This window comes from Neodiprion virginianus, chromosome 2, assembly GCF_021901495.1.
Source record: "Neodiprion virginianus isolate iyNeoVirg1 chromosome 2, iyNeoVirg1.1, whole genome shotgun sequence".
NCBI classification, from domain to species: domain Eukaryota; kingdom Metazoa; phylum Arthropoda; class Insecta; order Hymenoptera; family Diprionidae; genus Neodiprion; species Neodiprion virginianus.
The window spans coordinates 9,338,770-9,366,762 of record NC_060878.1 but is presented as its reverse complement, the minus strand read 5'-3'; the positions used below and the strand labels follow the sequence as shown (position 1 = coordinate 9,366,762).

Sequence of the window (27,993 nt, the reverse complement as noted above, 5' to 3'; positions counted from 1 at the left end):
TGGGCGTCGAAGTTGCCGATGGAGGTGGCAACTCTGCCGATTGTGGTAGTGGTGGTATGTCTAAGGTCGGCGATCCCGTTTGAGGAGCAGGCCATTTTTTTTTTCTATTGAAAGCGAAAAATCTCACTCGGTCCTCTTGCATTTTTGAAAGAAAAATTCGAACGCGCTCGTTCGCCTCCGCATTTCAATTTTCGATAACGGAATTTTTGTCCCACGAAAAATCGAATGTATTTTGAGTCGTTATTTTTCTTTTTTTTTTGTACTGGGGATAAAGAAAAACGATGCCTGTAATCGTCTGTTCGAAATTTGTTGTTACGATCGATATACAGATATATTTATCAAGCCAATATAATACAATACGGAAAAGTAACTTGGTGTATAATCGTGGGAGAAATATTTATAACGGTAATCTTTTAACTGGTGATTAAGTTTGTCAGAAATAAATCCGTCCGATGGTTAAAAAATTTTTACTAATTACTTTGTCTACTTCTAGTCACGGTTGTTTCTTATCAGATTTAAAAATATCGCTCTTTTGGCCACAAATACAATACTTTCTTTTAAGAATATTGGCGATTTTTGGCGAAACAGATATAATAAAACTATGCATTACGAACGAAATGCCGACACCGGTAGCCAGTGCGTCCATTGCATTAGCAGTTTTAAAATTTCAGACTGAGAATAAACATTTCCGAATATCTGACAACTCCGTGTTAAACGTGACAAACGTGACACAATTGCTAAATACCGTTGATAAACTGAATCGATAATAGAATAGAAACTACGAACGATATTCGCAGGCTTCGTTTATTTTCGTTTCCGTAAGGTCTGTAATAATATTTCAAACGAATACCAAGGATTGCCTCATATTCCGATTTTGTTTATGGTACGTTAACACACTTTTCACAACTCGACATTGCTCGATATGTGATCGATGAGAAGGTACACATAACATGAAAGTGATAATCGGAAATAACAAAAAAAAACCTATTCTCACCATCGTTATCTTTATTAGCGCCAATCAACTAGCAGCTCATCCCATATTATAGGTATGTATACATATTGAAGTATATCTATAGTTAGGTACAAGACATTTATCGCTCTGCAGGCATTCAAAAACACGACGATGTTTTAAAAGATACGTTACTTACTACGTGGTGATCATATAAATATTACAATATCTATTACACATATATTCATACATATAACATGAGTGAGGGATATATTCAAGTATGCATGTATTAATGGTAATAATAATATGATGATAAAGCTTGGTTGCTTAATGGTGCAATAGTTTTTCTTTTTCATAAAATATGACATACGAAGGGAAGTGTCGTTATTAATAGAGAGAGAGAGAGAGAGAGAGAGAGAATAGTGGGTGACAAAGCTGCATCATACATATCTTCCGTTTTCGTGATAAATAATAGACATTGAGCTATTATGCCGTGTGCAAGTATTGTAATAATTAGGTAGAATTACGCACGAAATGTTAAAGTACGTGATGCTTATTTACAGAATTGGAATCTTTACTCGACATTGGTCCGTGACCAGCCTCGGGTTTGTTTATGCTTTATTATACTTTAATTATATTTTACTCTTTCTTTCTTTCGAATTTATTAAATTAAACTACACGAAATCAGCAGTGTATCGCGCTTCGTTAGCCGGTTTTTACTTGTTTTACCGTCCTCGATTTATTTCCATCGCATACTATTAATGAACAATTTGCCACTGTGGTACGATTCCGGGTCTGAATTTATATACTATTTAAATACTTTGTATTAGGTATATTCTTTGCATTTGAATATTGCGCTGGTATTTATAAGGTTTTGAGAGCGTTAGCAACGAAATGAAAATAATGTAACGATACATTTAATTAAATTCGTTATAGCTGTGTCTCTAAATCGCTACCTGTTGCTCGAATTGGCGCTGCTCGATTATTGAGCGGGTAAATTTATCACGCAATCGGCATTTGATTGATAATAATCGATGACCCCTGAACTGTTTTTTAATCAACAACTTTGGCTCAAATGCTTCTATTTGATAATAGATTCTCCATCTCGCTACGCGAAATTGACGAAAATGAGAACCAGGGAAGAAAAAAATTGAGGCCACTATTTAGGATGAAATGTATACATCACAAGACACCCAAGAACTTCGCGGACATCGTTTTTCAGCATATTCCATAAAGCATAAAGCCAGATGTAACGTATGCTGTGCGACCATGTTGATCATATTATTTTAGTGTTATCGATTCCCCCGTATGTCGGTTGGATACCGTTAAACTGTACATAATTTATAAACCTAATATTTATTAGTTGCTAATATAATTTATTATAAATTAATTAAATATGTAGTTTACATTCTAGCACAGTTATAATTAAATTTAATTAAGCATGATTTACAAATATATGGATAACAAAAGGCTTCTGATAATTAAATAAGCGCACTTTGCCGGAAAAAAAAAAAAAACAAATATTTATATCATGTACAGAGAGAAGAAATTAAATTTTCACCGTAATGAAAATTGTAAGAATTCGCATATTATACAATCAATTCTGTAAAACTTGATCGGACAAGAATTAACATCGTTCTCAAATCCACACGAAATGGTATATACATATTATTTGTATGTATCCACTTACTGCTATGTATCAAATAATTGTTGCTTTCATGTTTCGAGACTTTGACAAGGTGCTGGGCGAATGAGCATAGAAATTATGCCAGTGTTTAGTTTTTGGTGTAAATAATATCGAAGTATAATAAGACTTTGCATGGAAATAAAAACAAAAAATACCTCATGCAGCTTCTGCGGGATTAAAAAAATAAATTAGCTAGCTACAAATATCACAAAAAAATTGCTACAAATCGATTAATATCTAATTTGTAAATTGTTTCACTTTCATTGCGTGTAATGAAATTACTCATTAATACTCTAAATAATGCCTTTCAAAGTCATAAAATAGATACCTATTAATTATGAAATCTGTTAAGATCTAAAATATTGAGTCGAGCTTAATTAGTTCGATGTTTCATTGGTTATTTTTAAATAACAATGTTTTGAGTAAAATGATCAGTGATTAGTTATATAACGATAAATTAGGAATAAAATTAAGATAACGTCTGTGTACAGCATGAAAATCCCGTCGTATTTTTGCAAAGAACAAGATGAAAATAATAAAACACTAACACACACATTTTCCCCCAACAAGTTTGGCTTATTACAATAGAACTTTTATTCTTAAATTTTACTCAAGTACTTGTCCTTTATGTCGAATTAATTAAATGGTGTTAATTTCATTTCACGTCGAGTCATCTATGAAAATTCTTATTCATCACCTCTAGACTGAGTAAAAATTTAGTAGGGTAATTATTACATATCGCAAAGATTCATCGATACGTCAAATCAAGCGAATTGGAAGCAGTATTAACGTACAGTACGTTTTTTCCCTCAAACTTGTTAACAATTTCGAAAGACTTTGAATTTTAAAGCGTCGTTAAAAATTTTCCATCTTCTATACAAACGTTTTGCTATTCTCTACGTATGTTTTGCTAGATATGCTCTACGTATAACGAGCCAAGAGTCTATGCATATTCGGTAAATGAGCAGTGTATCGAATTTTATGCAAAATACGCTGCTACTGTTACTCAATTAGATCACAGATGGTACTAACGGTACGACTGCTACCACATATTTCTGTTACAAACTACGTAAACCGTTACGTAAGAAGAGACCACTGCCCAAAGTAATTCAATTTTCGAAAAGAGGAACGCCACTAACGGATTCTTGTGTGAAAGTTTTGCATAATTCAATACGTTTGACAGATGCTATAGTCGAATAGTATGACAAATTAACACGTTGATTGATAATCTAGGAACTAAAATGAAAAGCTTTTTCAATCGCTTCCTTCGTTATTCTATGCAGTTATTGGTACTGGCAAAGGGCATTGAACTTGCCAAACGATCAAATGACTTTGTTCTCCATGTTCTTCAGAGTTAGCGGCAAGATTCGACCTCTCGATTCCATCGTCCGTATCATCACCGTCACCTGTAGAATATGACATTTTTTTTGTGCATACGTTTGTTTGAAATATTGAAATACGGTACTTTATACATCACAACTAATGTGTATTAGCAGAAGAAAGGTGCAGATGAAGTCAGCTTTGTACAACACAATATACATATACCGGCTGCGGAAGCTCCCAGAGAGTGAAGGATATGTATATGGAAATATTTTGCAAAGTTTCAAATCGTGCATTTTCCATTAATGAAATAGTTTTATCCAGTGGTTGCTGCAATCAATGAAATTAATTTTGTTCCAAATATTTTATACATCATCAACTCTTGAAACTGTGAAAGCTCCTTGCCAATTAACGCTAATAGTGGCTTCAAGCCAGCAACGAGTATTTTTTAAGTTACCGATTAACAATATACAAGATCAATCACAACCTTTCGTATAGCGATACGAGAGCTTTGATTACGACATAGCGTTTAAAGTATGACAGCAGCTCGATGTTAATCCACGAAATAAAGACCAGTTTTTCAGACTCTCACTAACAAATCATAAATAAATTCAATGTTCACGTGTTCATACCGTATATATCAACAAATACTCTTCTGTTGATTCAAAAAAAAAAAAAACACAATATGTGTATATGAATTTAGGGTATCCTAAAAGAAATGATATTTTATACAATTCCCATGATGAGCACAGTAATCAAATGACATTGTACGTATGTATGTGTTGTGCATTTTTGGGTGCTGTACATATTTCACGTGTTCCTTAATTTAAACACCAGGACAGGTGGTGAGAATTTATATCGCAGTCTGTATTTTAATATTAACCCGGTTTAGACCAATTTACGTTAATCATTCGAACCGATAATCGTTGAACCGACAAAACCGCTTCCACATTATCAAATTACCAATCATCAAGTTGTAGAAAATTTTTTAAGCCGTTATAATCTCTTTACAGTTTTTAAAAACAAAAGATTTGCTGTATCGAAATTCCTAATCGTTAGTTTACTGAAAGTTAGTGTGAAACAACAAAAGTTAATCGAGATACGGATAGTTGTTGATTAGTAATAAGAACCAAATTAAATCGACCGTTTCCTATTACTCTCTGGGGGCATACCTGACCAGCTGCCACACAATGAGGTGGGTCGCAACGTCACTTTCGTCCTCAGCCTCTTCAACTGAAATTACGAATCACCCCGAAAAACTCAAAACGCAACCGTGATTTTCATCAGTTTCAATTTAAAGATCACAATAACTCATTCAAGTGTACTATAAAGATTGTAATAAAGGTAGACCGTCATAGTCATCATCAAAACGTGATAAAAAAAAAAAAAAAACTTACCAACTCGGAAATCAATGTACCCCTCACCACCGGATAATACAAGCATTGCGGGCTGTGATCCATCGCTCACGATACTTTGACCGCCTTGTCCTGAAAAAACATGTAGTATTATTATTGTAGTAATGAAACGGAACGGGTAGTTTTCAATTCGTGTAAAATACACGAGACTCTTACCAGGTACGGCAACAAACATCTTTACAGCATCTCGGTGTCCGTGAAAACTGAGCTGAGCATGCGCCATGCTACAGTAAGGTACAAAACTTCCAGGCGTTACTCCCTTGTCGGATGCGAAGACCCTGACACCCACACCAGGCGCGTCTGTTTTCATACCAGCCTGCGCTCGTGAGACTGCCATAGAACCACCAGCACCTTGAATTGATCGGAAAATATACTGAAGAGACTAATTCATGAGTCGTGTAATTACTGGTATTTTAAACCCAACTTTTCTCACTTTCGGACAAAGGTACGGATATGATTACTCCGTTTCCAGTCCCAATCCACAATCTGTTAGACGATATAAGCAGAGCAGTTATTCTCACAAATGAGAATCCCAACTTTCCTGTGCCCAGCATCTTGCTGACGTAAGGCTCTATATCGACGTCCTGGAGGTGTTGATAGGTATGCGCGTGGTACAGCCTTAATGTTGAATCCAATCTGATGCTGACCCAGACTCCCTCCCCCAACCAGGCGAGTTGCCTGACCTGCGATTCTCGACGAGGGTGGGCATCGACGGTGCACTGCAGTTGCGAGAATACCAGAAGATATTTGGGATTTATAAATCGAATGTCTTCACTTTTCCCTGGTGTATAAGTTCAGCTTACCTCCAGAGTTAAGGCGATAGGATCAACGACGTGAATTTTGTTTCTATATCCGCACCAAACAGTTTTTCCTGTAACAGCGGTCATACACCTTATGGAATGTTGAGGACTACCAAGTGTTATTATGTGGTGCTGCGAGAGGTCCCACTGGCCGTCGGAACCTCTTCGGAATATTGCCACTGTTCCATCGGCTAAGGCGACCAAAACTCTTCCTTGAACATGGCTGAAACGATAAGGTCGGATCCTTGTAATATTTGTAACATTTTACACAAAAACTATGAATGCGGAATGGCGGCTGATGCTTACACAATGGCCAAAGCTGCATCTTTCAATCTAACCGAATGTAGACAGATAGTCCATTTGGCTACAGCTGAATGTACAAATACAGCACCATTTTGAGCACCCAACCACATGGTTGGTTGAACAGAGGACATTTTTTCCGTCACCAAATCCGTATCGTTAGTTTGCATCGACGGCTCAGGTGTACTCTTTACAAATTGCACTTTCCCTAAATTTGCCGTCTCGCTATCGATGCTTTCTAAACTTTGTGGTTCAGTGTTACTATTAGGATCCGCGTCAACTTTGTCAGAGTCTTCAGGCGCATTGTGATCATCTAAATTTTGATTGTCGACATCTGTTTTGACCTTCTCTTCTACCTTGGAGTTGCTATTCTCTCTGGCTTCGCTCAGCTCTAGGGAAACTGGTTCGCTATTGCTGTTTTGATCGCCAGCGCCATTCGTTTGGATCGAGTTGTCATTCGATCCCAATACATAATCGCTCTCCTTAGCACCTGGAACACTTGCGATGCATAACAAATGACTTTGGCAAACGTTGAAGGCTTCCAATATGTCTGCTGGATTATTCGCATCGATGACCGTCACTTTAGACATCTTTTGTGTTGACGTGCAAATCCAAACTAGGGAACTTAGCTGCTGCTCTAATCGCTCGGCTTCTAATCGCTGCTGCTCGCTCTCCTGAAGCTCCTTATCCAAGTGCTCAACAGCGTCCTCGGCAGTCTTCACGTTATTCTCTTGAGCCTCGGCTGCGTAAAATACACTACCGCCTACCATGCTACCACCATCCCTTGTCTTTCCACCGCTCAAGTTGACACCAGCTCCGCACCATATCTGTTGTACAGAGAAATATGTGTTGTATTTTTAGAACATTGTGCGATTCAAGGAACTTTTGATATTTCGAATAAGTCTTAAGAAGAGTAACTCACCTTCATTCCAGGCTCGGTCTCTTGTAACGGTCTACAATATACAGGAACCGGTACAGGCTGTCTAGCAGGTGCGCTCGGTTTCCCAGGTAAGCTCCAGCCATAAGCTTGTAAACGGCCGTCTTCTTTCCTTACGTGAGCTCGTACTTGACGATATTGTTCCCTCCGTTCGTTAGCCCGTCGAGCTACTAACTTTTCCGAGGACCTGTAAACAGATTATCAATGTCTGAGCAATCTGCATACAGTAATATTTACATATTAAACTGGTTTAAATTACAATCTTGACATTTGTCATGATTCTGCTATAAAAGCACAATTTTTCACTATAAATTCAGAAATATTTCCACAAATAATTTAGTCATCACCAAATGATTTTCGCTTGATTAGAAACAATTTTACACGCATCTTGGGGACCCGATTACCAAAAGCAGGTTCGTTAACGCAATGCGGGAACCGAACAACGAATAGTAGCAATCAAAGTATATTCTCTGAGTATAGAAAACAAATTACATCCTAATGACAATGTACTTATTTTTTATCAATATGGTGAGATTATTTTATACGTATTTTTTTTTTTAAAGTTTGTTGAAATCAGTACTCAATGACATGCATTCGTAACAGACTCGTAATTGATTACAAGTTTCGTTTACACAACGTGAGATCTGTGAATACATCTCTGCAACAGTATTCATATCAGGGATGGGAAGGATGAGAACGGACATTGGGTACATTGAATACTGATTCAGTGTCAATTTAAATTATGGAAAAATATTCTCCCAAAGTATTAGTCAAGGCAACCACGTGAAGGCTGAAAATCATGTCCAGTTATTGATTCAATATTGAGTGAGGAATATTAATTATACACAGGTCATGTAAGCTACAGCACAAGCACAAGGCCAAATAAATTTACTTGAAATTCGACTTACAAGAGGTCTGATAGTCAAAGTAATGAGCATTTTCTAAGAACGCTGATAATCACTTGAAAGGATAGTAAAGGTAACCCGAGTAGAATAAATAATTAAAGTTTAAATATTATATTGAAATAAAAACCATATGTAACGTAATTAAAATTAGTTTTATTCACTAATCAATAAACTATATAAGTATATATATATATGAATATACACGTTTATACGTGTGATAAATATAATCCAGAAAATGTACAAACTTTTATATACAACACAAAAGTGGTAAAATATTTTACGTACGAATTAAAATGAGTTGAATTATTCGAATGAGTATTATACATATAGAATGTGATGATGCATTCAGAACACTATTTTCATTTACATTCTTAAATAACATGAAAAAGTATGATGACTGAATGGCAATGCTTGATTTTTCGCGAATAAAATATATTATTTAACAAATTTTTTATGTTGTACTGGTGAAATACTTGAATGGTACATTATTTCTTTGCTACAAATCATCGAACAGACCTCATGCTGACCCAATCGCCACTGACAAAAATACCAAACAGAACCAGCGCCATAAAGATAAAGCACATGGTATAAGCTATTACAGGACCTCGTACCACGAATATATAATAACGTATACAGTGACAGAGAGTCAGAAAATGTCATTTAATTGAAAAATTTAAGATACATTGAATAAATGTATGCCAAATACTGAAAATATGCAGCCACGAAAGATAAAGAAACTGTTAAAAACGCAGATTATACGAAAGGAACTCACATCTTTTGAATCAGTCATGATTTTAATCGCGAGTTGCGACAAAAACTATGGATCCCAACTAACCAAAGATGGCTCTAATCTGTAAAGATTTTTAATACCCATTACTTTAAAAAATATCGATTCATACATCAGCTTCTGCGAAATCATGATAAATCATTCTTACGTTAATGAATTTTCCAGGAAATTAACTTCCTATCGGAAAATAGCGTGTTCACTTTCGGTTTGAGTTGGTCCTCTATGTAAACCAAAAACCATTTTATATTTTGACAATTTCAATCGCAATTCTTTCGAATATAGATGTGAATATATGATAAATAATTACGGTATCGTTTTCTACGAGTAGACGAATTCAAATAAATATTACGGTAAAAGTAAAGCGATGTACATTACAAACATTTGAAAAATGATGTAAAATTATAAGATAAATTATTGAAAATAAATATAGAATTGACGTTTGCTGAACAAAAATTAAACGAGATTTTCTTAATTAAAGATAACCGTGATACGATAGAGAAAAATTGTGAGCAGTAAAGAAGAGCACTAAAGACATCCAACTCAATTTCTGTTAGAAGTCTGTGAAAATTGAGACATCAACCAAAGATGCAAAGGATCTTATGCACACATCGTCTACGTGTCGATGTTTGAATTTGCTGTACTTGCACAACAACATTTTCACATATTCATATGCGTTGCTGTTGATGTCAAGGTCAGGTTTATGATATAAATAGCATCTTAGCTAGATTTAGCTAAACTAAGCGAGGGTGCTAAAGACTTTAACCAGGGAATGAGCATAATAAATTGTAGAAAAAAAAAGAGTTGTTGAGAAATTACAATGAGAAAAGATAAGAGATTCTACCAAAAGATAATTGTTATCAGAACAATTGAATAACGTAAAGTGTGTGTACGTGATCAACGATTACAACGAAAACTAACTGAACCGTGAGTAAAATGAGTCAAGCTTCAATCTATAAGTATGGATACAACTATAAGTTAGAACTGGTTTGTTTTCTCACATGTTGTCTCCTTGGTCAAGAAAGTCATGACGATTCTTCATTGTTCGTCTGCGCATCGCGTCTAGAGCCGGAGCTGGAGTAATTTGATTAGTCGGTGCACTGTAACGCATGTGTGGTAGGGTATGCTGTCCCCGTGCTAATCCCCCTCGATCTGCCGGGCTTGTGAAGAGATTACTAAAACTGGATAAACAAAGGGGGAGTCAGATACCAGTATCAATACAGAATAATTGAGGAAAAATTTTGTGGTTCATTGTTTAATACTCACAACCGCCACACTGACTGTTTTCCACTGGAGATACTCGCGGGGTCAGTTCTGGATGCTCTGATCATTTCTGTCCACCTGACAGCCTCTTGAAGTTCCATGAACCTCTCTTTGTACTGATTTCTCTCCATTAAAACTCTCGCCATCTCTACCCTTGTGAAGCGCTTTCTTTGGGCCAGCGGAACATCCTCTTCGTCATCACTCTTTGTCGTTTTTGCAGCCGCTTCTGCTTCTTCTCTAGTTTTCTTCAGCTCTTCTTCCAGCATTGATACCTTTTGACGAAGACGTTCTCTGGCTTGTTGTAAAGCCCTGACTTCCTCTCTCAGTATTTCTTGCTCACTAGAATAACGTAAAGGGTCACAAATTAGCTAATCGAATTTTACTTTGACTAAGAAAATGTTTGTAATATATTTACCTAGTTAACTCGTCTACTTTGACTATCAGGTCATCTTTGACGATGTTCAGCGCATTTCTGGAAAGATAAATTTGTATTATTGTTGTAGATGTTAAAAGCGAATGTAAAATCATGATGAATGAGACTGAGCGAATTGCTTACTTGGTTGCTAGGAGTTCGTTATTTTCCATAATAAGATTTTCCACCTCTTTCCCCATGCCTAAAAAAAATTCATCAATTAATATATAATGATTGAGTGGTGTGCAGTATTCTCTCAACTGTTATCCTCATGGATAAAGCAGTAGCAAAAGAAATTTGTGTGGTGCTGAAAGAACCAGATGAGCAAAATATAGGTACAGAGCAAATGAGAATATTAAGGCAGTAAGTAGAAACTTTATGCTCTCGTATTTTCGGTTAAACAAATCCGAACTAAATTTAGAAATGATTATTTTTGTTAACATCATATGAGTGGAAGGTACTTAAATTTCTTGTGTTTGCAATTTTTGCGTCGTTCAATGCAACCGGAGAAATTTGTTTAAATGTTACTTGAGAAAGCGTATTAAGATATTTTGAATTCAATTTGGTGCGTAAAGAATCAAGCTTTGACCAAATGTTTATAAGAATACTGTAGAAACAATGAAAGGAAAGGTTTACAAACGTCCAATAATCAGATTAGATAGAAAATAGTCAGTTATTCAGAGACGCTTACCGAAAAAGTTGTCATTGACTGCATATGGATGGGTTATTCGTCGCATGCATCGTTCAATGAAGATTTGACGCGAACAGATGGACAGCAAAGGAACAGACAATGCAAATATACATACATGTTAGTAGTCAATTTTTTTTCCTTACGTATGAAATTTCAATTTTCCAAATACCGAAATATCGTCAAGTTTTATATTGGCATTCTGCCAACTTGGGATTCTTATAAAATGGCTTTTAATTGTGAGGTGTATTACCTTTTTCTTTTGAAAATACTATAATCGAATCGATCCCTAATTTGCAACATTTTGTATTAAAATATCGCAAACCGAACGCTTCTCATTTCAACATAAATGAAACATAGTTCGCATTGCATGCAGAAGTTATTCTTGCCTTGTAAACTGAATTCGAACAAAGCAAAGATATTTCAGGGAGCAAGCAAGTGGCATGTGTAAGATTAAACTATATAATTATCGAATAAATCGTTATTCACCTTCTTTTTCTGATTTCGGAATTCAGTTAAAAGGAAAAACAGTTGCTCTCAACAAGTCTAAGTATGTACCATATTGTTCTGAATATAAGCCGAAGTTTTTTGTCCTTGACATCACCTACCAAAATCATCCTCGTCTTACACGCGGACCCGTTTTATGCGCGAGTAACTGACAAAAAAACACCCTGAAATATTGTCAGAATTCGGGGTCGTCTTACATGCGGGGTCGGTTTATATCCGGAGCAATGTGGTATATATTATCATTTCAATGCTTTGAAAAACAAATGACGGTACAACAGCTGTGTAAATACAACAAGATGCAACCACTACATCCAATTTAACAGTTGGATTTAGATCCACGAGTTCGGTTGAGAAGGTAATGATCAATTATATCATTACATAGCTGATACAATTCTTCGAATGCGGACAATAGACAGTACGAAAATAAACGAAAAAATATATCATGTGGAGAAATATTGCTACAAGCGTACCCGACGAAGCGTATTCTCCTGGATGTACCCAGCTCCCTGCAACAAGAACAAATCAAATTGAACTTGTTGAAAAAACTCTATTTATTACATTTATTCTATTAGTTCTTGGTTTTTTTTCAATATTTAAATATTGTCAACCATCTTTAACCAGACGTTTACATATTTGTTTTACATTACCAGTGATATCTGCACCTTCGTCCATTTCACCGAGTGCATCCGCATCCTGAAAACTAAGTTCCTGATATAACGTGTTTCCACTTCGTTGTTCCTTATCTGTTCTTGTTCTACCACTTGGAGTTGTGGCAGTTTTTTCTGGACCGCTAGGTGTTGTCGGTGTTACAATTACCGGTGGCATTTCTGTTTCTGGACTTTCCTCTGCGCACATAAAAAGTTTATTCATGATTCATTCACCAATTGCTGACAACTATATGATAATTATTAATATGTTCCCAAGGTTTTAAGGCAGAGTGTTTGCATTTTTCCGTGTTACACAAACGAGTTAATGAATAATTGAAAGTATGGTAATAAACCTTAAAGGAAATGTGTAATTGTAGAATCTGTCAATCTGATAGAGAAGCATAGTTGGAATGTTAATTTGAATGGTGTACCATTAGAAAAGACATTTTATTTAATCCCTATGAATAATTCAAGAGAACAATGCATTTGAAAAAATAAAAATACTACAAAATTCTGGATCCTTTTCAATGATGGAATATTATTAAAGAAAATAACAATCACACTGATGAATCTCTGAAAATGAATGTTTTTTTTTCTGTACTGCGTCTTCAACTTACGTCTCGAAATTGCAGTAGTTTTGTTTTCTTGTAAGGGCTGATCTGTTAGCTGGCTTTTGTCCGAAGTTTCGATAGCTGCTTCGTTACTGCTATCCAACATTTCTGCTCTAAGGCTAGCTCCGCTCGGTGGACTTTCTTCCTGACCGTCATCAGCATTTATACTTGCTTCCAAGCTTTGAAATCCGTAGCTCAAGGGGCCAGAACTTCGAGACATATGAGCTAATCCTAGCGAAGGTAAGCGGGAAGGACCTCGAGCCCCGGTGGTATTTTCTAATCTCTCTGTACTTCCCACCAACATTTTGGTACGTTCCATGTAATCTACATGTGTTTTGAATAACTCTGTGTAACGTTCGTGCAAGCGAGAATATTCACGCTTCATCTCAGATTCCTTTTCTTCAAGACGGACAACTAAAATAAGGAATGAAATACCACGATGCAAATTTTCATAATCGATTAAACAGTTTACAATATAAATTTTATATCATAACTCGTCATTCTACAAGACGGCAAGTATGATTTTGCTGTTTACAAGCTTGGTTTGCGAATGTACAAGTGAAAAAATGTTCATAGCATAATGAAAATGATCAATTGATAAAAATGACTAATGAAGTAAATGAAAATGAATGTGGACCATGATGCCTTGGGAATAATGAGTAGGTGTAATTGTAAATCTACAGGATGTCGATTGTAGGATAAATTATTGCCTCTTTCGATTTGTACTACAAGACAAAAATTCTTGACATTAGGAAATTGTTTTGAAAAACATACTCGCATGGAAAATTTTGCAAATAAACGTATATTGGAAGATTACTTTGACATTATTTTTTTTAAAAGTATGTACTATTGGATTGTACATGGTTATTGACACTTAGCAAATCTTAGAAACTAGATTTCTTTCGGAGTCCCGGAGGTAATAAGATGTTAAATAATTTGACGCAAGATCAAAATTTTTTTACTTTGTAAATTCCATTTACAACTACCAAACAAGAAGTGTCAACGTTTTTGGACCAGTTGATTTCTTGCAAGCATCTGCTCTGTCTTTGAAAATATTTCCATCATTTAAATACACAATTAAATGTATAAAAAATATTCATCGAGTCGACAGTAAGCTTGAATTGAAACAGATTTTACCAACCCTACTGAAACATCGTACAAAATACTTCTCTGGTGTCAATTGATACTTAGGCAATTAATACTTTGGCGTATATACAAAGCATATTTTATTTCATGGAATTCATTATAATGAATTGAAAAAAAATTCTTTACTTGCAAATGAAAATTGACTTTAGTTCGTTTCCTTCCTAAATTGCATGTATTAATTCAAGAAAATGGCAATCGATACATTTTGTTATAGTATTCAAAAGAAAATACATATCTATAGTGTACTTTTACAGAAAAATAAGCTCGACATATAATTTCCACCAGAAAAATTTATAATGGCAAATAGACAGAGGAACATGCGCGTCTAAATAAAGGACTAAAAAAAAAGAATCAAAGCATGCTCTATTATAAAAGTAACAAACATAAAGAGGCCCATCAAAATATGCCCAAAAACCAAGTAAAAATGAATTAAAAAAAAAAAAAAGAAAATAGTAAACAAATATAGTAACATGTATATAAAATCAAAACAGAAAACAGTCTACTCTACTGTAGGGGGAGGTTCTGTGAGGGGATGGACTGGAGATGACTTTGGCATTTGTACCGTGGTCGTGGGAATTTTTAGTCTTCAATTCCAACATTCGAACAATTGACTCCAGGCTATCGATCTTCGATAGCAGTTCCTTCCTCTCATCCTCAGCTACGTCCTCCAATTCTAATAGTTTCTGTAAAATAAAAATTAGACCACTGATCAAGTTCGCTTAAAATAGCTTAAACAAAGGATGAATAAGTATAGTGATCGTTGGTTCTTATACCTGATCCGAAGTTTTTCTGAGCTGTTTTTCTCTCTCGTACTGAGTGACGAGCTGTTCGTTGTCCTCCCGCAATAATTCCAATTCAACCTCATGTTCTTGATTTTCCGTATACGCAAGATCCAAGCATTCCAACACATTGACTAGAAGGGGCATCAGTTCTTTGACGACATCTTCGTCGTAGCGTGCAATCATGCGTTCAAATTCCTGGTAAATACTGCCAGCCAGAGACTGTACCTTCTCCGACATGACAACATGACTGTCCTCGTGCGTTCCATACACAGTTTCCTGATCCATATTTAAGCCGATTACACTGACGGGTTCTGAAATTAAATTATGACTTTGTTAATTCATCCGTCTTCTCTCGAACACAATTGTATCTATACTAATATCTTTCAAGAAATTGACGTTTAAAATCAGTAGAACGAAATAGAATTGATGAATAAAAAAAAAGAGCGAAAAATTCAAGGATATAAAGGCGATTAATTTATCATCCTCTTGGAATTAACATGTGAGTTATTTCAACTGTTCCACCAAGAGGGAAATACACAATTTTATCATATTAAGAGATAAGAAGTTGACGTTGATAGAAGTATCGTGTATTACTTATGGGAGTAACGTTTAATTACGTTAAATGTACGGAGAGCAGCAGTGCTGGCACATGTGTGAGTGCAACTGTCACGATAGAATTGCGCCTCTTTTCTTCATCACATGAAGTTAGGATTGAAAAGAAAAGCGTAGAATGAACGTGCCTTTATAAGCTAGGCGCGTATGTACCGAGTATAATACAGTTATAGCACACAGTTGTGCATTCTTGAGCTAGAAAATGTGTAGTCAATTGTGTCTCATCTAGTCAACTTCAAGTGTCAGAGACCTAACCTATAGCAGAATAAGTAAGGAAAAAAAGGGGGAACATAGATTGGAGATAAATTCCTGGTGATTCATGATAATCCAGGCTGTTTATCGAGTACCCGTAAACGAACTTCTGGATGAGGTTACCAATAATCTACTAGAGAGAGCGAGAGAGAGAAAAATATCTATAATCTACGCTAAACGTGCGCCTGCTTGCCTTGTATGGGTTGTTCTGTGACGTTTCGCAACCACCAGTTTCGACCTTGGATCTAACCCGAACAACCACTGCACGATGTAACACCGATTCACCACTCAAATATGTTACCCGTCAACCGCACAGGTCATTTTTCTTTCTTAATATTATAACCGAACTCGAGGCATTTGCTCGTTTACTCCCCCCGTCAGTATCAACGATTTTCAGAGACACGGGTCATCGCCATTTTTCGCCACTTCCCCACTGCAATTTATTACGGTACGTAGTACAAAGAGCAACAAAATTATTTCATCCAGATGGCTCTGACGGGGAGAACTAAAATACGTAATCCCTCGATCGGCAACATCGCTAGTACGACCGTCGAATACCTTTTTTTACGTGCCTTGCTAGATATTTATTTATTTCAGTGATTTCAATAGCCAGACAAAATTATACGACGTATTCAGAGTGTTTTTAACTATACGAAAAAAACACGGCTGATTGAACTCGCTTTTCCGAAAATTGCAAATTGCATTCATAATTAGCAGAGATAAGATTTAGCTTCACGTGTTAGATAAGGATGTACCGTTAACTGTACAAACTTGTATTAAAATCCATTTTCGTGATGGGCGCAGACTTTAAAACTTGACTGGCAATCATTCCAAGCTCACAAATAAAAGTTTGTAGACATTTACAAGACTCAAGTTGTTTCGAATGACTTTCTTTATTCGGAACGATTCAACCTCATGTATAACTTAATTACATCAAGTGTGACATAAGCACTCACTGCCTGATTATAAATTACCTACTTTGACAATGTGCCTTAAATCGTAACGTTATCACCATTATCGCGAGATAACGCTTGACTTGATTTAAAATTAAGTAATCAACATTGGACTGTGATAAATTATAACTCCTTAATATCCGCCACGGTATCCACTGCCCCAGTTTCCTCTGCCTCTGAAACCACCTCCTCCTCTGCCATTGTACCCACTACGTCCCGGAGCACCATAGCCTCCACCTCCACCACCGTAATTGCTTCCTCCGCCGTGACTAAAACCCCCGCCTCTATCTCCCTGAAAACCACCTCCGCGCATCATTTTAGGCGGCGGCGGTCTGTTACCTCCTCCAGAACCAAAGCCGGTTGAGTGTCCTCTCGGTGGTCTGCGAGATTGAAAGCCTCCGCCAGTTATCTGATCCATTTCAAAACGACAGGCGTTCATCCCGCAAAGAGCCTTGATCACTACCAATACCTGTTTAACATAAATTCAAAATGACGTCAAGGCTTGATCACGTTTTATAACGTCATGTAGAAATCTGTATATACCTTCTCTTCGACAGGACTTAGCTCCAAAATAGTTTCTGGATCTTTGCTGGCTCTAATTACCAAGCTTTCCAAGGCTGGTCTTAGCGCAACAATAGCCGCTGCTGTTTCTGGTTTCATTTCTAAGTTTATCCAGTTGTCTAGTCGCACTACGCCATCGACATATTCTACTCGGCGAGAACCAAATAGTAGCAAGTGAATAGGCGACACCATTGTCATCTGCTTGCAGGAAACAGCCCGAGTTCTAATCTGAAATTTTTTTTTTAATGATTACAATATATGTGCTATATTTCTGTGTGAAAATATTCAGTGTTGGGATAAATTTTTACCTTCTCGCCAAAGACGAAGAATGGGAACGGGAAATTTTGCTCAAAGTTACTGCAATTAACCGATGTCTTGTGAATCAATGCAGACTTGGACTCCATTGTCAGAACCTTTCGCTTCTCTTTATGAAAACAAACATTTGGATAGAGGCCCATGCATAGCAGCGCAGTAATCGTGTCAAGACGAACGTCTGAACCAGCCTGATAGTTTAATGGCGTCGGACACAATGTTTCTTCGGGAAAACCAGTACTTTGTAAGAGAGCTTGGAGTTGATTCTACAGAAAAAAAAGACAGTTTTACAGAACTTTTATTCGTTTACCTGCATTCTGTACTCAATAAGATCTCAAACATAGTCTGGAATACAGATTGAAAAGATGCGCACCTTGGCCTCCCAAGTAACCCTAAGCGTGGGTAAGCTTAAATTCTTTGAATCACAAAAGGCCTGTTCTGCGTATTCTCCGCCACCTCTAGCTTCTTCCCACGCTTGAAAAGCGTGCAGCATAGCCACATGATCGCTGTATCTGGCTCCAGCGAACCACTTTTGCTGATAAGAAAGTCTCCTCATGTCAGGGCCCATATTATAGACTTCTGGGAATGTTGTACTGTTCGCTGCCATTGTAGACAACGCATCACCTATTCTGAATATACATCCGAGAATCATCATTTTTCCTAGGCGCGGTTCGATTGGTAAACGAGCCAAGATTTTTCCGAGAGGTGTTAGTTCATCATTGGCATCCAGACACTTCATTTCTAGACAATTCAAATTTTCTTATAGTGTGTGAGCATTGCATTTTCAAATGCAAAACAAGAATAACCACTACAGACTTACCTCTCAACATTACCTCCGCCTCGATGACTGCGTCAAGCGGTGGTGGTTCAATTGCCTTTGACAAAAATTGTCCAATACTTCCTAGTCTCAACAACTTTATGCTGAGTGCCAATTCGTGCAAAGGCGTTCTGAACATTTCCGGAGTCATGTGTTCATCCATTTTTTCAAATCGCGCACGAGAGCATAAGTGGAAGCAGAATCCAGGTTTTACTCGACCCGCTCGACCTTTCCGTTGTTCCAAGTTGGTTTTGCTAGCCCATACAGTTGCGTAGTTAGTCATATTGTTGTGCGAAGTGAAGAGCTTCATTTTAGCTTTGCAGGAATCTATGACGTATACAACGTCATTAATGGTGATGGAAGTTTCAGCAATGTTTGTAGCGAGAATTATTTTTGTGACACCTGTCGGCACTGGATCAAATACTTTGCGTTGATCCTCACGTGGCAGTTGTGAATGCAACGGAATAATGATATAACTTGAGCCACCGAAAGCTGGATGTTGCTGCAGGTGCTTCATTAAAGCAAAAATTAAATTCCATCCTGGTAAGAAAATCAGTACAGCTCCAGGAATGTTCTGAGTTTTGACATATTGTAAAAGAGCTTCTATAAGTTCAAAGCTGATTTCTTTTTCACTCATTTGTGCCATTGCATTTTTCGTCTGAATAGAATAGTTTCCACTGACAATTTTGTTGTAGTTTTCCTCTTGGTCTCCATCTCCTGGAATATCCTCAGAGTCGCGATTTTTCCGCTTTCGCGTGTCCGCAGGTGGCACAAAATTAGTTAAGTGAACGCAATCTTCGAGGAAATATTGCTGCACAGGATATGCCCTTCCAGGTATTTCAATAACAGGACACTTGTTGAAGTATTCGCTAAACAAAGTGGTGTCTATAGTAGCTGACATCAATATTACTCTTAGTTCAGGGTACATGTGTATCATATCCCGAAGAACGACCATAACGAAGTCGGAATTGACATCACGTTCGTGAATTTCGTCAACTATCACGTGAGAAACACCTCTGAGACCACCTTCCAATTTCCTCAAGAGTACTCCAACTGTGCAGAACATCATACTGGCATAAGGTCGGGGTAGACAGGATTCAAACCTCACAGAATATCCGACAGCTTGGCCGATCGGCTCGCAACGTTCGACTGCTACGCGATCTGCCACAGACACAGCAGAGATTCGTCTCGGCTGCGTGATGGCTATACTACAATACGCGCCTTGACCCGAAGATATGTAGTCGTCCAGAATGAACTGACAAACTTGCGTAGTTTTACCACAACCGGTATTACCCCTGATAATAATAACTGGGTTATCATTAATTGCCGCCATGATCTCATTCCGTTTGGCGAACACGGGAAGGGTAGATCTTTCTTGTATAGTCTTTTGAAGAGTCGTATCCTGCTGAAGTCGATCTCTCTGATCCAGCATAATGTCCTCAGACATTTTATCCAAACTAATTGTGGCCAAGGGCCCTTCGTCAATGTTACATCCAACCCATGGGTTCCAGTTCGGTTGAGGCGGAGACCAACTGACTACACCAGCTGGTTGCGGTTTCGAAGATATAAAGTCATCCAAGACCTGATTTGTTATTAACGATACACCTGGTACACTTGCATTTTCTCCAGAATTTTCCGATTGAGTCTGCTGGAATTGAATTCTGTTGAGGTCTGCCAATAGCATGTTTCAAGGAAATGTTGAAATAAATGATAGGTCCACAAAAGTGCATAAAGGTTCAAATAATTCAGCTCTTACCGGTTCGTTAAAATTGCTAATTGGGGCAACTTCGAGACTTTCTAAAACCTCAAGGACCTGCGTTTCCAATTCAGGTGCAATTTTAACCGGATATGGCTTCATATTTTCACTTTCCTTGTTTTTTTTCAACGTTCCACTGAACGCTTCAATAATACCAAGATGATACAATTGTCGGACAAGAGACAATGCGCAGCTTTTAGATGCAGTCTGTTTGTTTGAACCAGTTTCTCGCCCTGTAACATCTGTAAATATTTTATGTCAGTTATCTAAGTTTTTACACTTGAATCCAATTAATAAGGTGTAACTTATCGAATGTACATACTTCGTCCAAGTTTCTTCACATAGATCGTCATTTCAGCCATGAAACTCCTGAATAATAAATATACAAAAACTGTTTGAAAAGGAACAATCAAGTAAGAGTCAGTAGTATTTAACAAACTCAAATAAATTGGTTACATATGAATAAATATTTGTGATTTCAAAAATATAATGCCATTCGAATAATCATTACAAGTCTGAATAATAAGAACTTTGATACAAAATAATTTGTTGTCAACTGATTGGAGTGAGGCAAAGAGTTTTGGACATTGAACTTACCACTTGATGTAAACGGAGACCAAATTGGAGCACATTGTTTAAGCTGCAGCATGTGACAACACCAAAACCATTATCACTTTATTGAAATAAAGGTTTTGATAATACTCCATTCAATGGCTTGTCCAAAAGCGTTTTGTTCTACGCTTGTGAGCTGGCCTCCACTAAATATTGATGGTGTGCTCCAAAATGGTCTCTTCGAATATCACCATTATTTTGAACACGTTGTTTCCAATTCTAAAATTATTTCTTAACTAGTCACGGTAATTTATTATTGGCAAGCACAGCAAAAATGAGGGTTGAACAAAAGTTAAAAAAAGAAATGATAAGTACATCGATAAAGTAGTCAAGGCTTTTCATGAGTATACTCTATGCTTGCAGCTTTCAACTATACGCTTGACTACAATCGCAATATAAAACTTTCATTCACAGCAAATCCTATAAATCTTTGACAAATTATAGTCAAAGATTTGTCTGAAATGCCCTGAAAATACATCATTCGTTAAAATCGTACAGAACTAATAAGCTACAAAACTTGAAAGATCGCCGTTTCTTTTTACCACAGGTACACAGGTATATGTGAATTTCGCACACTGAATTTTCATTTACTAGAAATAAGTCGAAAGTGAAATTGTACTTGATCTGCTCGGTTCATTATCTTGTCTAGGACAAAAGGACAATAAATACTTATTCATCATCAAGAATGGCATCCGAAAAATCAACTACATGTGTCTATATGTGTCGCGAAAAAAAAGTGAGGTTGTCTCTTAATCAAGGAAATGTATATCAGAGGTGAGCCAAGGATTTTTTGGGCTGGAATGAACTAAAATTTGGATTAAGTACGAAATACAACCCTAATCCATTCTTGAAAAAATTACACGTAAACATCACATACATGACGCAATATCAATAAAGAAGAAAGCGAATGACTGCAATAATTGTACCTAGTGTGATCTGGACCGACAGGGGTATATTTATAATCTGCATTAATTTTGTTAGTTTGCAAAAACTGGTGGAGTTTGGACTTGGCATTTTCTATTGTCCAATTTCCATGAATTCCAGCATTGACATCCAGGTCCTCTGCCTCCTCAACCTTCTTTTGTTCGGCGATCCTGTCAATGTAGGTATAATTTCCCTGTCCCCTTTCGTTGTAAGGTCTGTAAGCCTGACCCATTTCATTAGGGCCCATTCCATCCTGAAAAACAGGTCTCGCTGGGGCGAGCGAGTCTCCAGGAAGGTCAATTGATGCAGGTACAGCAGAAGTAAGAGTTCCAATATCCACAGGTATATCATTGGGATTGACGATCGCCATGCGAACAAGATAATTCACAAAATCACGCGCCGCGTTACCCTGGGCATCTTTTTTGTTAGTTGAGTTACCAGCACCAACATAATTGTAGCCGGATACTCGGAGTTCGCACAAGAACCTCTGTCGATTCTTCGGGCCTTTTGACAAAAAGTAAAGTAAAGTGAATGAGTTAAAAACGATGAGTTTTAACTACGGCTAACTTTTCACCGATCGAGCAGGCAACAGTTTGACACATTGAGAATGAACTCTTACCGGTCGGTCGAACATCGAACTGCGGATCGTGTCCATTCTTGGCACACCATTGATGCAGAAATGCCTTGATATCACCCATTATCGACAGTCAAGTGACACTTAATGACGATTTCAGTCTTTAAGTTTCACTCTGCACCAAGCACCGAAATTGTCTATAAACAGACCGACGGTTGACGGATGGTTGACGGTCTGATAACCTCTCCCGAAGTCCGACTGTCCGACGAACTGGTCGGAATCTGAAATAGCTTACAGCGGTGATGTTCAGCGGGTTCCGAAATGTATCGCGTTGCCGTAAGCGAATTTTGTACATTGTTCATTTTTTGTCCGATAGCTCTGTCTTTGTCCTAGGGAATTTTTAGTACTGGCAGTCAATTTACGAACACGGCCATAATACGCTGACTGAAGAGTCTTCAGTCAACGCATAATAGAATGTTGTATTATGACGCCGTGTTGTACTATTTTTGGTGCAAGTGCGTTTCAATTTCCCAACTATTGGAAAGAAAATATTTGGAAAAAACTGCTGATTGGTTTATTTTTTAATAGTCATCAATTAGATCAGTCTTTCAGTTCTTTTGTTTTGAAAATGTGGCAAATAAAACCTACTCGGTATCTATGAAAAAAGGTGATTTTCAAAACATAGTTTGAAAAAATATGAATTTAGGAACGCACTGAACGCGTGATTGATAACGCCGTGAACCAAGACGTGGAGTTTCTTGTCTAGGTTCTACACCAAGCATGTAACTTATGGCAAGTATTTCACTGCCCACTGAAGCGTCCTTAGACGGCGTCCTGTGTATTACGGTGTGTAAGCGCATAGGCGTTAAGCGTCAGGGTTGTATGCACTGTGCACAATTGGTCAGTGTGATGTGCGTGCCCTGAACCCGGTATGTGTGAGTTGCGATATACGAGAATCATTTCTTTGGTTTTAATCGTAGTCATTCGTGTTGAGGTTAAAGACAATATTTATTAATAACTGTTTAGTGTCAAGTAGCTTCATTCGGACCTTTAATCAACCAGAGACTTATCGACAAAAGAATCGGCAATAATGGAGAACGGGGATGAAATAACAATAGAACTTGAGAAATGTTTCCGCTTAATCTTGTCAGGGACGAGACAGGATGTTGTTAAAGGGTGGTCAACGTTGGAATTGCTCGAAAGAATCGAAATTTTGTTGAAAGACGGCACGATATTGAGGGGAATACTAAACGGCCAGTTATGGGTATCAAATTATAGCGAAATACCACGGCTATTGACCTGGTTTTCTAAGTATTTTTCCGAGGACACTTTCGAGAGGTGTGATCCTCTCACCAACAACGTTGCAGTTATGATAAAGAATTCAGCTACCACAGATATCGCGTTCTTAGTCTCCATTATCGATGTCCTTTTGTCGCACAAATTCTACCTACCGATGACTTCGAATCACACCAAGCTATGCGAAGCGATCATTGTTCGTTTGGCTTACCTCCAAGTACCCAGCGAGCCCAAAAAGATATCAGAATTCAATGAAAATGCCTCAAAAGTACAAAAATTTCTCACTCATTTATGTTCAAACGAGGAATGCTCCGAACGAGTCAACCTGATAATCACCTGCTTCGCTGTGTTCTATAACATAATATCGGACATGTCAAGAGCTGAAGAGCCAGGACCAGCTCTGGTCATTGTGCTGCAACTCGTGGATGCGGCGATGATACCGCAAGCTGTGCAATACATTTTGTCGGAATCACGCAACGATCAGCAGCTCGTTCAAGCGTTGAAGATACTCTGTTCATGGTCGACAAAGTGGCTGAGGGGCGATCGGCTAGGAATCTGGATCATGGAGTTCATATTGGAGCTGGAAGCAAAATCAAAGTTTTCCATCTTGAAGGAAGTAACGGAAGCAACGGTGGAGCGACTCTTCATCGCCCTTCTGCTTCCCATGGGACGACAAAATTTGTCCTCGATCGTATTTCACGTTCTTAAAAAACAGAGTACTCCGAGTTTATTTCACAAGATATCGAAAAGGATCCAGCCGATGATGCAACACCTATTGAAGGACACATCTCCAATGGGAAAAGAATGCGTACAAAACATCGTCGACGTATCAACCGCACTCATGATTAGGTTCCCTGGCTATCCGTTCTACGACTTTCTCCAGAACAGTTTGCCGGTTAAACCACGCATGCAAGTCGTTCAAGAGATAGTCGGCGGCTCTGTGTGGGCAGACGACTTGTACAATCTTGAAACACCCAGTTTTAGGTCAAACGCTGGTAAAGTGGGTCTGACTAACTTGGGGAACACTTGTTACATGAACAGCGTTCTTCAAGCTCTTTTCATGACCAGACAGTTCTGTTACAAAGTTCTTAATCGCAAAGAAGAGGGCAATGAAGAATCTGTCGCTGATCAACATCTTCTAAGAAAGCTAGAAAATCTATTCGCTTTGCTGCTTTATTCAAAGAGGATGTCGCTGGCACCGACTGAAATATTATTTGCATCTAGACCGACCTATTTTACGCCTGGTCAACAACAGGATAGCTCTGAATTTCTCTGGTTAGTATTTTGAGAGTAATTGCTTTTTTCGACATAATCCTTGTTTACTAATAATAAATGATATGTGTGTCTCGACGTCTCACACTTGTGTTTGATATCATCGCACAATGCTTTGTCACATTCTATTATTATTGCTTAGTTCAAACGCATTTAGTAACCATCTATTAATATTGCATCTGTATGTTTGTTACCGATTAGTCATCTCTTGGATGTCCTGTACGAGCAGGAGAAAACTGCCAACATACACTGCACCGGTGTGGAAATGACCACTGAACGTAAATCAAAGGGCGACGAACAGATGAGCGACGGAACAGAGGAAGCTGGAGAGGATGGTCCAGTTATTAAACGCTGGACTACCGAAGAGGATCTCACTGAAGGTGTTGTACTTCAAAGGAAAACTCAGTCGTTGGCAGACTTTACTCAACGTAAATATATCACGTTTTCGTCACAGCTTGTACACCAGCCTTTGTTCTTTGTTTGTTGTGTTTTTTACACTCGAACTTCGAGAATTTTCGCTACGTAGATCTCAATGGAAAATTTTCCCTATCGTGCTCTTTTGGCATCGTTTACTACATCGTTTTTTGTAATCTAACGCGCAACTAGAAATGTGCGATACGTCAACGAGAGAGCAACGACAACAGCATCCTACGAGAAATATCACAATAGATCTTGATTGCGATTTTCTATTTTTAAATACCTATAGTTTGTCATTGTAGTTTGATAAACTTGAAAAATTCGTATCACGGTTTTACAAATGATGTCGCAATTGTTCAGTATCGCCAATATTCACGCTTCAAAATGGTTAGGAAAGTTGCACAGGTCAGTCCAAACCTGATTAAAAATCTATTTTTTCAGAAAAATTTATCCGATGTTGTATTAAGTATATTCTCGTTTTACCAGGTGAGGATTTAGGCCAAACCCAGCAACTAAATGATTCGCACTCCAATTCTACGGACAGTGGGATTCAGTCCGTCGGAGGAGAGGAAGGCAGCATGCAAGCGTTCCTTGTTCATCGAGTGTTTGGCGGGGAGTCTGAAATTACATATCAGTGCGCCCAGTGTGATACAAACTCACATAATACGGACAAATTCCGTGATTTGCAGCTTTGTTTTCCGGCAGAGATACCTGAGAATCAGGAGATATCTGTACAGGACCTAATAAATTACTATTTGACACCGGAAAAGCTGACCGGGGAGAATAAATACCGTTGCGACAAGTGCACAAAGCTGTGCGACGCGCAAAGGTTAATAAAAATATTACAGGCACCGTCGCATCTCATACTTACACTGAAACACTTTCATTACGATACTGAGAGTCGATTGAGAACTAAACTCAGACACAAAGTTATGTACAATGAAACTATCAAGGTACCTGTATCGTCGCAAAATTGCGTTACTACGGAGACTTACAACCTTTACGCAGCTGTCGTTCATTCCGGATACAGCATGGATTACGGACACTATTTCACCTACGCCTGTGACGCGAAGAATACCTGGCACAAGTTCAACGACAGCTACGTATGGAGCAGTAGCCTGGATGACTTCAAGAGTCTCGAACCACCCGACACCCCCTACATTTTGTTCTACACAAAAAATTCACCCACATCGGATACCGTCCAGTCGCACGAAGATGTACCCGAATTGTCGACGCTGAAGAAACGGCTTCAAGAACTCGTAGCGATAGATACGATTGCCTACAAAGAAGAGCTCCGGCAACAGACTGAACGTAAACGTAATCAGCGTAGTAAACAGCCGTTGCCGACTGTCGGAAGGCATGATAATTCGGACGATGAGAATCCTCCGCCGAGCAATTGTCGAAGCGCCGTCGATATACCGACGAATCGTTTCCTCTTTTGAGGAAAATTGTCGTCTAATTTGAATTAGTTTGTTTCTTCTCGTCGTTAGTCGTCGTTCTTCCAGAAGCGTTTATTTTTACCGAAAAAATGAATAAATACCACGACGTTGTAGCGTTACTTATAGCAAATCGAATTGGTTACAGGAGAAAAGTCTTTTGGATAGAGTACGTACGTTACTTTATCGAAGGTCTCACAATAATGAGTTGTTAAATTACATACGGTGTAACTTTTAGTAATTGTACTTATCGTCAGAGAGTTGAAAAACGATTATTCGATTCGTCAATTGTTATTCATTTTTGTCGCTGCATAAGTTGACTGCTCACCACGAAGAGTTCATTAGTTTATAGTCCGTTAGTATCGTTTAAAGGTATAGTCTAATTAAGAATCAAGGCTGACACAGGCTGCAGCTACTTTTTGAAAGGTAACGAGAAGACGAATAAGAGAAACCGTTCATCGGATACAAGGAATCGGGAACTATCTTTATGCTAAAAATATATAAGTGCGTGTGTGTGTGTGTATACGTACATCATACATATTATACATGGTATATACAACCACACATATACGCCTGAGCAATCTTCTTCAATTGGCTGTGGCTTAATTTACGCATATAGTTCTGAATTGCGATGTAGGTTTAAGGTCCCACGGAGATTATCTGATATGGTAATATTTGCGTTTTTGTACGTATAAAAAGAAATTAAATCTTCGATCTGTTTGACGCCGTTAAACAATGTTGGTGAAATGCAATTCTGATCTTGAGTGCGCTCAAAATTGTAGAAGTGAGCGTATCGCATTGATTGGCCCTATCTCAACAACATTGTTCGTCGGTACGATGAAGTTGAAGTTGAAAAAAGCACTTTGCCGAATGACCTGCGCGGTATTGAAATAAAGGATATATATATATAAACGATTAATTGTAAACTGTATATAGCTGTGTTTTATATGTAGTAAGTTACAGAAGAAAAAAAAAAAACAACAAATTATAATATGATAATGATAATAATAATATAAATGTGAAGAAAAATCTGTGATAAATTTATA

General features: G+C 37.7%; 3 protein-coding genes and 1 long non-coding RNA gene across 13 annotated transcripts; 2 read left to right on the top strand and 2 right to left on the bottom strand.

The window, feature by feature from the left end:
• Positions 1-11: 11 nt before the first annotated feature.
• LOC124298683 (uncharacterized) lies at positions 12-2,083 on the top strand. Its single transcript, XR_006906859.1, has 2 exons — positions 12-1,046; positions 2,045-2,083. It is a non-coding gene; the product is annotated as an uncharacterized LOC124298683 (long non-coding RNA).
• On the bottom strand, positions 988-16,482 carry LOC124298681 (JNK-interacting protein 3). 6 transcript variants are annotated; one of them, XM_046751023.1, is made up of 19 exons: positions 16,211-16,482; positions 15,145-15,464; positions 14,880-15,054; positions 13,232-13,639; positions 12,615-12,812; positions 12,438-12,473; positions 11,464-11,481; positions 10,917-10,974; positions 10,776-10,832; positions 10,364-10,699; positions 10,099-10,278; positions 7,394-7,595; positions 6,478-7,298; positions 6,175-6,394; positions 5,805-6,090; positions 5,528-5,722; positions 5,354-5,443; positions 5,129-5,189; positions 3,916-4,042 (listed from the first exon to the last, which is right to left on the bottom strand). In XM_046751023.1, exons 2-19 carry the CDS (start codon positions 15,436-15,438, stop codon positions 4,039-4,041), a joined length of 3,639 nt encoding a protein of 1,212 aa, XP_046606979.1. In that variant the 5' UTR covers positions 15,439-15,464; positions 16,211-16,482; the 3' UTR covers positions 3,916-4,038. The 6 variants fall into 6 exon arrangements, with proteins under 6 accessions (XP_046606975.1, XP_046606978.1, XP_046606976.1 ...); XM_046751019.1 differs by lacking the exon at positions 5,129-5,189 and having other exon boundaries at positions 988-4,042; XM_046751022.1 differs by lacking the exon at positions 5,129-5,189 and having other exon boundaries at positions 988-4,042; positions 14,934-15,054; positions 16,211-16,481.
• A 409-nt stretch (positions 16,483-16,891) lies between these two features.
• Positions 16,892-22,824, bottom strand: LOC124298680 (dosage compensation regulator). 4 transcript variants are annotated; one of them, XM_046751014.1, is made up of 9 exons: positions 22,572-22,824; positions 21,955-22,456; positions 20,739-20,785; positions 20,417-20,658; positions 18,664-20,308; positions 18,217-18,584; positions 17,840-18,109; positions 17,514-17,759; positions 16,892-17,439 (listed from the first exon to the last, which is right to left on the bottom strand). In XM_046751014.1, exons 1-9 carry the CDS (start codon positions 22,648-22,650, stop codon positions 17,104-17,106), a joined length of 3,735 nt encoding a protein of 1,244 aa, XP_046606970.1. In that variant the 5' UTR covers positions 22,651-22,824; the 3' UTR covers positions 16,892-17,103. The 4 variants fall into 4 exon arrangements, with proteins under 4 accessions (XP_046606970.1, XP_046606972.1, XP_046606973.1 ...); XM_046751016.1 differs by having other exon boundaries at positions 18,664-20,305; XM_046751017.1 differs by lacking the exons at positions 21,955-22,456; positions 22,572-22,824 and adding an exon at positions 21,014-21,933.
• A 507-nt stretch (positions 22,825-23,331) lies between these two features.
• On the top strand, positions 23,332-27,993 carry LOC124297647 (ubiquitin carboxyl-terminal hydrolase 35). 2 transcript variants are annotated; one of them, XM_046748891.1, is made up of 4 exons: positions 23,332-23,455; positions 23,553-25,097; positions 25,296-25,522; positions 25,998-27,993. In XM_046748891.1, the coding sequence occupies exons 2-4, from the start codon at positions 23,617-23,619 to the stop codon at positions 26,951-26,953; spliced, it is 2,664 nt and encodes an 887-aa protein (XP_046604847.1). In that variant the 5' UTR covers positions 23,332-23,455; positions 23,553-23,616; the 3' UTR covers positions 26,954-27,993. The 2 variants fall into 2 exon arrangements, with proteins under 2 accessions (XP_046604847.1, XP_046604846.1); XM_046748890.1 differs by having other exon boundaries at positions 23,332-25,097.

Excerpts from the sequence above, each read along its gene's own strand:
- LOC124298681 (XM_046751019.1), bottom strand. The coding sequence starts at position 15,438 with ATGGATCAGGAAACTGTGTATGGAACGCACGAGGACAGTCATGTTGTC. Across the intron at positions 12,474-12,614 it reads CGAAGGTGCAGATATCACTG|GGAGCTGGGTACATCCAGGA; the intron begins GTAATGTAAAAC and ends TTCTTGTTGCAG. Across the intron at positions 5,444-5,527 it reads GATGTTTGTTGCCGTACCTG|GACAAGGCGGTCAAAGTATC; the intron begins GTAAGAGTCTCG and ends ATGTTTTTTCAG.
- LOC124298680 (XM_046751014.1), bottom strand. The coding sequence starts at position 22,650 with ATGGGTGATATCAAGGCATTTCTGCATCAATGGTGTGCCAAGAATGGA. Across the intron at positions 18,585-18,663 it reads GGCGGAGGTAATGTTGAGAG|AAATGAAGTGTCTGGATGCC; the intron begins GTAAGTCTGTAG and ends TGAATTGTCTAG. Across the intron at positions 17,760-17,839 it reads TCTTCGTCTTTGGCGAGAAG|ATTAGAACTCGGGCTGTTTC; the intron begins GTAAAAATTTAT and ends AAAAAATTTCAG.
- LOC124297647 (XM_046748891.1), top strand. The coding sequence starts at position 23,617 with ATGGAGAACGGGGATGAAATAACAATAGAACTTGAGAAATGTTTCCGC. Across the intron at positions 25,098-25,295 it reads GATAGCTCTGAATTTCTCTG|TCATCTCTTGGATGTCCTGT; the intron begins GTTAGTATTTTG and ends GTTACCGATTAG. Across the intron at positions 25,523-25,997 it reads GTTGGCAGACTTTACTCAAC|GTGAGGATTTAGGCCAAACC; the intron begins GTAAATATATCA and ends TCGTTTTACCAG.